Source organism: Galeopterus variegatus, unplaced genomic scaffold, assembly GCF_000696425.1.
Source record: "Galeopterus variegatus unplaced genomic scaffold, G_variegatus-3.0.2 Scaffold2275, whole genome shotgun sequence".
Lineage (NCBI taxonomy): Eukaryota > Metazoa > Chordata > Mammalia > Dermoptera > Cynocephalidae > Galeopterus > Galeopterus variegatus.
The window spans coordinates 15,433-25,698 of NW_007728386.1; the positions used below are offsets into that span (position 1 = coordinate 15,433).

At 43.2% G+C, this 10,266-nt stretch overlaps 1 protein-coding gene across 1 annotated transcript in view; it reads right to left on the minus strand.

Annotated features, from left to right (window-relative positions):
• The window catches only part of ZFAT (zinc finger and AT hook domain containing), a gene marked incomplete at its 3' end in the record, with an annotated part of 116,361 nt that overhangs the window by 13,543 nt on the left and 92,552 nt on the right, over positions 1-10,266 (minus strand). Inside the window, exons 6-7 of the mRNA XM_008581139.1 lie at positions 4,525-5,984; positions 3,476-3,708 (exon numbers count right to left, since the gene is read on the minus strand). Coding sequence (XP_008579361.1) covers positions 3,476-3,708; positions 4,525-5,984 — 1,693 coding nt within the window. The remainder of the gene's footprint in view (positions 1-3,475; positions 3,709-4,524; positions 5,985-10,266) is intronic.

The window sequence follows — 10,266 nt, forward strand, 5'->3', positions numbered from 1 at the left end:
TGAGGGTTGCGATCCATTGCCGGACACAGAAAAAGACAAAAGACAAAAAAAAAAAAAAAAGAGTCTATATTCAGAGAAAGCGGATCTTTTTTTACCGTGTTGACATTTCCTTGGTACCCTTGGCTTCATTACAGAAATAATTTACAGGTTCAAGAGACAAACGTCTAAACTCAAAATACTGGAATCTGTTTTCATAAATTATGCTGTCTTACTATACTGGCAACACAGTCCACCTGCTTCATGAAGAATGCTTGGTAATTCAGTGTCCTGGCATAAATATGGAAGCCTTCCCTTGGTTTGTGCTGTTGACTCTGCTGGGAATTTCCTCCCCACCCTCTTCCCTTGCCCGAAGCTACTCATCAATTGGAAACTCTGCCTCCCAGGCTCTCTCTGGGTAGTTGGGGGGTGCCCTGTGTTGACCTCACTTACCCTCGCATGTTGCCATAGTGCCATTACTGTTTATCCCCCCACAAAACAAAGAGCACCTTGAAGGCAGGGATTGGCTCTTATTCATATTTGAAATCCCAATGCCTGGCACGTACAGAATGAAGCCTCTAGCTTCACAAGCAGCAGCAGTACATTCACCTTTAAAAGTCTCAACTGGAAGAACTGCAAATATCAGCGTGGGAAGACTGAAATTAAACTTTAACAACTTCCAAGAAAACGTGAGTGTTAATGAGAAGGAGGACAACATCCTTTTTTATAAGGTCAACTGAGTCCCACTCCCTTACTCAGTATGCTACTCTTCTCTTGCAGTAATGTGCAGAGACATTTTGTTATTGTAGCATGAGTCACAACTGCCACTTAACAGCACAGAAAGTATCAATGCAGTCCCTGCCCTCAAGGGACAGTCTACTTCAACCACATTCCTTCAAATGATGTACGAGTGTCCAAGAGACCAAGCAAGAATGGCATGGCTGATATTAATGACCAACTACCACACTGTGGGCAGTGTGAGGCAGTGAAAAGAGCATGGCTTGAATTTTGTCTCTGTCTCTTACCAATGGTGTGACCATGGTCAAGTTACCTAATGCCTCTGCAATGTCAGGCTCCTGATCTGCCCAGTGGAGGAAAGAATCCCCAACTCCTAGAGGTGACATGAGAACTAAGTAAGATAGCACAAGGGCATGGCCACAGGACCAAAACAGCAACTGCTACTTCCCTTTGCCCCAGCACATACTTCCCTAGATGCCTTCTTAAATGGTGATACCGAAAAGATAGGCTCTCTGAAGGAAGACACGTACCACAGAAAGTTGAAAAGAGAAACTTCTTTAAATGCAATTTGTCAAGAAGGATGAAAGTGTATGAAATTGGGGTCAAAGATCATAGCACACATTGTGATGCTGCCCTGCCAGCCAGGAGGCCCAGGGATGTGGCCAGGAGGCCGAGCATCAGCATCCAGGGGAAGAAAATCTCTCTCACACACACAGCCAGCTGGGAAGACAGGCAGTCCCAGATCCTAAAGCTTATTTACAACTTTCTTGTTCTTATCATTCTTTTACCTTATGTTTCAAAACCTCTAAATCCAGAGCAGCAAGTTTCAAAATAAGTGGAATAAATAATTCACAATAATGACAGTCAATGGCATATAGTGCTGGCTCCATGGCAGGAACCATTCTGAGACATTTACATACATTCCCTCACTTCATCCTCACTCAAGGATGGCTAAACTGATGACTCATCCCTAAGCCAAGCATGTGGTAAATGGGGGAGCCAAGGTTAAAGCCTAGTAGGCTGCTTTGTGGTCTTGACTGCTACACTCCAAGGCTTCACCCAAGAACCTGTTCTCATGTTGGCTTCACTCCCTCTTGACTTCATATGTGCTTCTAGCAAAGTCACATTAATGAATTCTGCCCTCAATTTCCATGCCTAAGAAAGTACTGGAAACAATACCAACCTAACAGCAATTCCATAAGGAATTACAAACCACATGCCTTCATATGCTCCTCAGAGAGACAGAGAGAGAGACACACAGAGAGATGGGGGGGTGGGGCGGGCAGAGACAGGGAGGGAGGGAGGAAGAACATATACTACCTACCAGGTGACATGCAAGAGCTGGTACACACAGCCAACTATAGGACAAGCACAGTGCCAAGTTCTTTCTCTAGAGCATTCCACTGTAACCTCCTAATTAGTAGCCATAGGAGAGCTCTATTCATATACAAATATATATATGCACACACACGTGTGTGTACATGTGTGTACATATGTTTGTATGTGCGTTGGTGTGTGTAAATACACACATGTGTATACGTGTGTATATGCGTCTGTGTATATGTGTGTATATATGCATATGTGTGTGACTGTATATTATACAGATATATATGTATTTCATATAGCAGGCTACCAGGTGTCAGAAAGAAAAAGTGACTTGTCTACGGCCACAGAACCTGTGAGAGTGCTGGAGACAGTGTTTGAATACAGGCATCTAACCCTAAAGCCCATGCTCTGACCTACCTACTCTTCTCAAACATGCTGACTTCACCCTTAGTGACAAACTGCTAGGGTGTTAGTGACTTTTACACCAGAAACCGATGGTAGAACATCACATTTCTGAAGCCTCCCTTTGTGCTGTCAGCAGCATAAAATGCATGCAATTAAAACAGAACCACACCTGGCCCAGATGTGCCTCCTTTATAACTAAGACGTCTTAACTGACTCTCAGGTGTTGCCTCTTGAGTTAGATTAGAATTTGCAATATTAAACATTCATTCATTGTGTTACATGATCTTCCACCAAAGAACTAAACAAACATTACCATCGTGAATATTAACAACACTTTGAATTAACATATTTTTCTAAAGATAAAACTGCTTCACAGACATTCTCTCACAGAGCGTTTACAATAAATAAGACAATAATAGGACAACAGTCGTCATCAACATTTACCGTGCTGTTACTATAAACCCAATACTGTTCCTGGTACGTTACAGGCATCATCTAGTTTAACTTCTCAACGACCTTTAGTGGCAGCTATTATCATTAGCTCTGTTATTATTTTAAATGTCATTTAAGAGATTTTTGCTTTATTTCTACCCTGTAGTAGATCTTTCATCTGTAGACTTCCTCTGATGCTGAAAAATGTGCACAGAAAGCAGTGTGTCAATCTAATCTCTTTGGTCAATGTCCATTAGCTCTGTTATTATTTTAAATGTCATTTAAAGAGATTTTTGCTTTATTTCTACCCTGTAGTAGATCTTTCATCTGTAGACTTTCTCTGATGCTGAAAAATGTGCACAGAAAGCAGTGTGTCAATCTAATCTCTTTGGTCAATGTCTTAGAGACTCGCGCTGTGCAGGAGCCCGGGGTGAAGCCTTCTGTAAAGTGAAGAGCTGTTTAGTGAGCAGGGCCTCTCTGTGTTTTCAGGGCAGGACATCACACATAGACTGGCACCAGGGACACCTACATATGCATAAATTGAAGAAAGCAATGAGGACCCAGGGGGATGGGGCTGCCACTCGGGCTTGCTACTTACCAGCTCTGTGTGAACTTTAAGATGTGCCTGCAGCTTATATTTATCTGGAGTCGAGTAGTCACAGCCGTCAGTGGGACACTTCAGCAAGATGTTACTGTGTTTCTGAATTACGTGGCGTTTAAGGCAGTTTTTGGTGATGGAAGAATAATGACACTGGGAGCAATAATACAGATGTTCCCGGGTGTGGGTGCGGACATGCATGTCAAAATGCACTTGGTACCAAAAAAGTTTGCCTAAAAAAATATTTTCACATGAGAACAAGGAAGTTTCTTTTATGCTAAATCTGAATTTTTAAAATTATTGCTATTTTTTAACTACTATATTTATCTCCCTCTTGTGCTTGTCCAGGTCACCCATCACACTGTTTGCCACATTTCTTTCTGGAAATTACATTTCAAAGGTGAGAGGTTGCAAATATTAAAGATGCTACTATTTTTTGCATGATATCAGGGCTAGTAGAGGAGAAAATGGGTATTTATTAAAGACCAATTACAGTGCCAAATACTATGATGCACATGCATAGTTCCAAGAGTCTCTAAATTCTAGTGACACTCCTAAGACACTGAGTCTGGAGTTGACTTCCTCCTTCTCACCCTGCCAGCTCCCCAGGAGATCCAAGAGCCACACTTTCACTGTGAGCTGGAAGGGTGCTATTTGGGGCCTCCCTACAAACAGCTGCTGCCACTTGCATAACCTCTCTTTGCTCAACTTGGACATGGTCAAAACTGAAAGCTCAACTTTATACATGTCATGTGCCAGAAGAAAGATTCTTCCTGGTTAGAATTCTGGTGGAGGTCGTGAGGTAACACCTGACCACACTAACACGATCAACTATGCGGCCATCCTGGCTGCCTCCACAGAGAATCCAAGTGCTAACTGCAACACAGTGGTCATCTGTTCCTATCTACAATGGAGAAGGGTAGCTCATTTAGAAAGCGTTCTTTGCAAAGAGACATGAGCTCAAATAGAGCATAAGTGGACCACAGTGTGACGGGAGTGGATGGGGCTGTTGGGAAGGAGACTCCAATCAGCTGAGCACCTTTCCTTACCACAATATTCACACTCCAGGTCTCCATAAACCTTCCGGATCCTCTCACACAAGCTGATGTTCATTTGCTTCTTCTGTAAACTGTCCAGGACCTTCATGAATGCAGTGATGCCAGGCCGGTGCTCAGAGGCAGGTTTGCAAGAGTCAGGCTGGCACATGACCATGTTCCCACCACTGGTTACCAGGGAAAGGAGGTCTGAAGCCTCAGCTGGGTTTGACCTGAGACACCTGCCAGGATCAGGTTCGCTGGCTGGAAGGGCAGCCATTTTCTGCCCTTCACCTGGAGGGCTCTCGGCACCCTGAGTCTCCTGGTTTGGTTTAGCACTTTTGGCCTTGGATAACAGTAGCGTGATTTCTTCGCCCTGAGTCTGGACTGAGCCTCCATGCTGGGTATCTGAGATTTTCTCGGGAGTAGCAGCAGCGTGAGCCTCAGCAGAGGAGGTATTGTTTTTCATCAAAAAATCATCCGAAACCACCACACGAGAGTGCAGATCCAATGAGACCACAGTGGTTTCCAACTTGCAGGATGGCAGGGAAGCACCTTCAGCCTGGGGGGTGGCCAGGTGTGCAGCCAGGGTGGGCATTTCCACGGAGGCCTCCAGCTCCTTCTGTCCATCCTCAGGCTGGGCATTCCCAGGACAGGCCTCCTCCTTGGGGGCATTCACCCCCTGGAATACAAACTCCTCTTCTGCCAGCTGTAGCTGGTCCCCCAAGGCTTTCTGCTGGATATCCCCACCAGGTTCCAGGAGGCAGAAGCTCTGGTTGATGGAGCTGGTGAAGACCAAAGTCTCCTGGGCAGCCCCATGTACCTCTTTGATGTGAGAGCGCAGCCTGATGGAGCTGACAAATTTCTTGAGGCATATGGCACAGACATACACGAAGGGGTGCTTCCTGACGTGCAGCTCCAGCGCCTGGTACTTGGTGGCCCCATGGCCACAGAGCTCGCAGGCAAAGGGCCATTTGTCACCATGGACCAACATGTGGCGGTCACGGTCCAGCTCGTTCTTGAACTTGCGCTCGCAGATGTGGCAGTCATAGAGCAGCTGCCGCTTGCCTTCCCGCGTCATCAGGCAGAGCTCATTCAAGGCCTCCTTGACCTTCTTGTCCTGAAGATCGTGCGCCTCTCGGATGTGCCTGATGAGGTTCTTGACATCGGAGTACTTCTTCTTGCAGAAGCGGCAGTGCTGCTTGATCTTCTTGTGCACCCGCTCAATGTGCACCTTGAGGTGGCCCTTGCTCAGGCAGGTGAAGGAGCAGTAGTCACAGGCAAACTTCTCACCAGTGTGCTTGCGCAGGTGCACGTTGAGGTTGGCCTTGATGGCACTGGCATAGCTGCACTGGGGGCACTTATATGGCTTCTCATTGGTGTGTATCCTCAGGTGGGCCTGCAGCGAGTGCTTGAACTTAAAGACCTTGTTGCAGTATTCACAAGTGAAGATTTTGAGCTGGGTGGGACCTAGCCTAGAAATAGATGACAGCAAGTTACATTTGAAGACCTTGCACCTTCCTAATGAACTCTAGGCTTTCTTGTGAACCAAACACCATGACTTAATGTGAACTAAACAGAACAGGATAAATGGAGGCATTCATTCTCTCAAAAATCAGAACCAAAGGACCTAGGCACATACAAAGATGAAAGAGTGAGTTGTGGTCCTTTGGGAGCTCACAGTCTAGGGGAAGAGAAGACAGGTCAGCACGTGGCCGCATGACAGTACAGTATATGTGTAGGGCAAAAAGAAAAAGGGCCTCTAGCCTAGAATAAGGTAGGTGGGGAAACCTGCCAAACAGGAGATGTCTGAGTTGAGGCTTGAAGAACAAGAAAGAGGGAGGCAAGAGAGGGAAGAGGGGGATGTTCACAACACGCACGACAATAATCAGCTGTGTTCCAAGCTGACTGTATGGATTCTGGGATATTTTAACAGAGTGGTCTCAATGGAATGAGACTAGACATAATCAGCTTGTTCAGTAATGATAATCCAGACTTGCCTGTTCATTCAACCAACAGTTGGGGGTGACCCTTTCTCCCTTTCTGCAAGTTACCATTGTGAAGGCCACCCATTAGTAAAAGACCTCTGGCCTTTCTCCATGTCTTCTCTTCTTCCTAGGAACTAATGAAGAGTTTGGAACAGGACCTAGAATTCAAAAACTGAGCTCCTCCTCCCCCTTTCTGGTAAGGATGTGCCTGACTGTGGTGAGCATGGGAAACAGCAGACGCTTAGCCAGGTGAGCCTCTGCAGGCCTGGACAGCAGGGCTCCAGGACCAGGGAGACGCAGGCTGTCTAACCGTGCAGCACAGTAACAAGAAGCTTGATTTGTGTGAACTATTCCCTCCCACAGCTCTGTCAGTAACAGGGCTGATGTGTGAATCTCCATCTTTCTTCTCCTCTATCATGGTTGGTTTAGAACACAAACGGGGGAAATAGGATCGGCATTTATTAACCTCATATACCATTTGTTAACATATGATTGTTATTTATTAACATCTGACAATGTGTTTCGGGCACTGTGTTCGATTCCGTGTATGTGGTGGAAAAGAAAACATGGTCTGCCTCATAGATTGTGTCTCTTCCAATATGGCAATAAGATAGTAACAATGACTAAGATAGTAACAATAATAATAGCTAACAATTATTGAGTACTTACAATGTGACAAACTCTATGCTAATTATTTAATCCCAGCTCTATTATTATACCCATTTTACAGATGAGAAAGCTGAGTATTTGCCCAGTCGTACAATTAGCGAGTGGTAAAGCCAGTATGTGAATCCAGGCAGATCAACTCTAGAGCCTGCACATTCACCCTCATCCTCTATACCACCTGAAAACACTGATGCAGCAGCCCTCTACTCAATGTGACCATACATGTGAAGAAGTTTCCCTGCATGGGGCTTCCACTGCTGTTGATATGGCTGAGCTTGTTTCTAAAATCAGCAAATGATAGTCACCAAAGTTCTACAAAATAAACTGAGGAGAGGAATTGGCTGATGAGACCAAAGAAGCAGGTGAGAATTCCTCTCTGGCCATACTGCTCCCTCTGGATGGTATGTCCAGGTTATCAAAGAAGAACCTTACACGTACTAACAATCATATAGTGCTTTTAATTAGAAAGCATTCAGCTGTATCCACTGTAACTGTAAAGTTTTTATTTATGAAACTATTCATACAAGTATGTCTGATCAACATAGGTTGTCTTGTCTTTAAATTTAAAATGTTTAAATGGATGACAGTCCATAAATACCAAACGGTACAATTCACATGATGTAATTAAAATAGTCAAATTTTAAAGTTACTAGTATGCCTGCATGCTGAGCCCAAGGCTCATTTAAGGAAAGTAATTTGGATCTTTCTCAAATGACAAACATATCCAGAAGGTGATACATTTTAGAATACTGAAGAAAGAAACCCTGGATTCATAACATTAATTAAATAAACAAATCACAGTATTTCCTCCTCTAATACAAATCTAAGTGGCCTGGGGAGAATCTTTCACTTTGATTTTTTGTGTTATTAGACAATACCTGGTAAGGCCCTCACTGCCCTCTGCTTACTGTTGAGGGTGATGAATCTGACAAAGATGCTCAGCAACCTGAACTTGACTCTCAAGCACAAGCCACTAATGATGATCATGAACCAATGCACAGAGCTGCAATGCCCATATGGTTCCTAGTAAGTTATTTTACTGCAAATGTTCCATATTCAGTGAGAGAGGTACTCTCACCCCAGCGTTTTAGAAATAAATCAGGAAGAACTTTAAAAGGTCAGACTCCTTAATTCCACTTTTGAGAATCTATCTGAAAGAAAGAATACAAAATTCAGACAAAGGTTTTCATTGCCCGTTTTTCACAACAGTTAAGAATGGGAAGCTGTTTGAAGATCTCAATATAAGGAACTAGCTTGTTTACACATTTGTTTTTTTCACCATTCATTCATTCAAAAAAGTGTTCCAGGTACTAGGAATACAAAAGAAAACCAAAACAAACACAACCTCTGCTCTATGGAGCTCACCTTCTAGAAGGAGCCATGGGCGACCCTACTAACAATAAAAATAAGCAGATAAGTACCATCAGCTCCCTGCTGGGAAGGAAAAGGGCAGGATGCTCTAAAAGTCCTGTTCAGAGCAGACTGACCTATCTAAGGAACAGGAAAGGCCTCCCTGAGAGCAGAAAGCTGAAGGATGAACAGGAATTACCCAAGCAAGGGAAGGGGAGGGATCTGGGAAGAGGAAGAGGCACTTGCAAGAAGAGATCAAAGGACCCAGATAGCTGGAACAGATGGCTCGAGCACAGAGAATGAGGGGAGTGTGGCAGGGGGTGAGGCTCAGAAGTGGCAGGGGCCAAACTTGGATGACCCCGTCCTCTTAAGAGCAAAGTGAAGCCTTAAAGGGCAACAACCAGATGAGCATTTTTAAAAGATCTCAGTGGCTTCAGTGTCAACAGTTGAGTAGATTACACTATATTCTCACAAAGTTATAGCATGCCACTACGAAGCAAAAGGTTTGTGATGAATTTGAGTAACAAAGGAAAATAAGTATAATGTGATTAAATTTTAAAAGCAAGGTACAAAATCACATACAAAATATAAACTCAATTTTATAAAATATATGTGCTATTAAAAAGGCTAAAAGAAAATACATTAAAAATATTAAGAGTGATTATCTTTGGGTAATGAGATTACAAATGATTTTTTTCCACAGTTTTCTGGACTTCTAAAATCTCATATATAAATCTGTATCATGCTTGTTATAAGAGAAAAAATGATGTAAACTAAAAGTTTTTATCTGTATTTTATAAAGCAAAATCCTCACATACACACACACACAAAGTCTCTTTTAAAACTATTTCATAATTTACCTAATAAAATATTAATAGAATGCATGACAACAGGAATACAGCCTAGATCTGTTGATCAAATATTGAGTATATTCCCCTGTAAGTAGATTAGCACCTAGCTGAACCTCTCCCCAACACCCCTCGACATATTGTGAAGATAATTAGTTAAGGTCTACAAATCAACCTGAGCTGAGACACAGAATGATCCTGAGATTTAATCCTATTACAGAGTTTGCCAAAGGAATGAGTATTTTTAACAACTTCATCAATAAATTCAGTTGTTCACATTTAAAAGAACAGAGGACTGAGGCTACAAACTCATGAAGCGCACTGCATGACATAATAACGACTTTCAGTGGGAGTACAGCATGTGCCAGGCACTTTGCATGTATTTTATCATAATTTTCACTAAGATTCTACTAGACATTTTTGACAATAGTGTTGTTGATGATCAGAGGCAAAATAACTTGTGCCAAGTTACAATAGAGAGTAAGCTTCATCAGGACAGGGGCTGTGTCCATCATATTCTCTGTCATACCATGAGTGCCCAGTGCATAACAGGTGCTCAATTGTTGAGCTGAACTCACATAGTCTAGAGCCAACCCAGGACTGCTTAATTCTAAAGTTTATGCTCTACTCAAAGAACACCTCACCTCCCCTCTTTCAGAAAGAGGAAAACCATCAGCAACTGGTGTTTTGTGTCTTTCCTCTCAGCTGAGAAAATGTTTTCAGACTTCTGGTGATTAGAGTTTGCTAATCAACTTCAGCAAGTACATATCACAGCTAAGTACAAACAACCTGGGGGGGGAGAGAAACTCACTCGTTCGCTATTGTTGGTCAACTGATCCAATGTAATTGGAGGACAGTTTTTTTTTTTTTTTTTTTTTTTTTGTCTTTTTTCCGTGTCCGGCAAC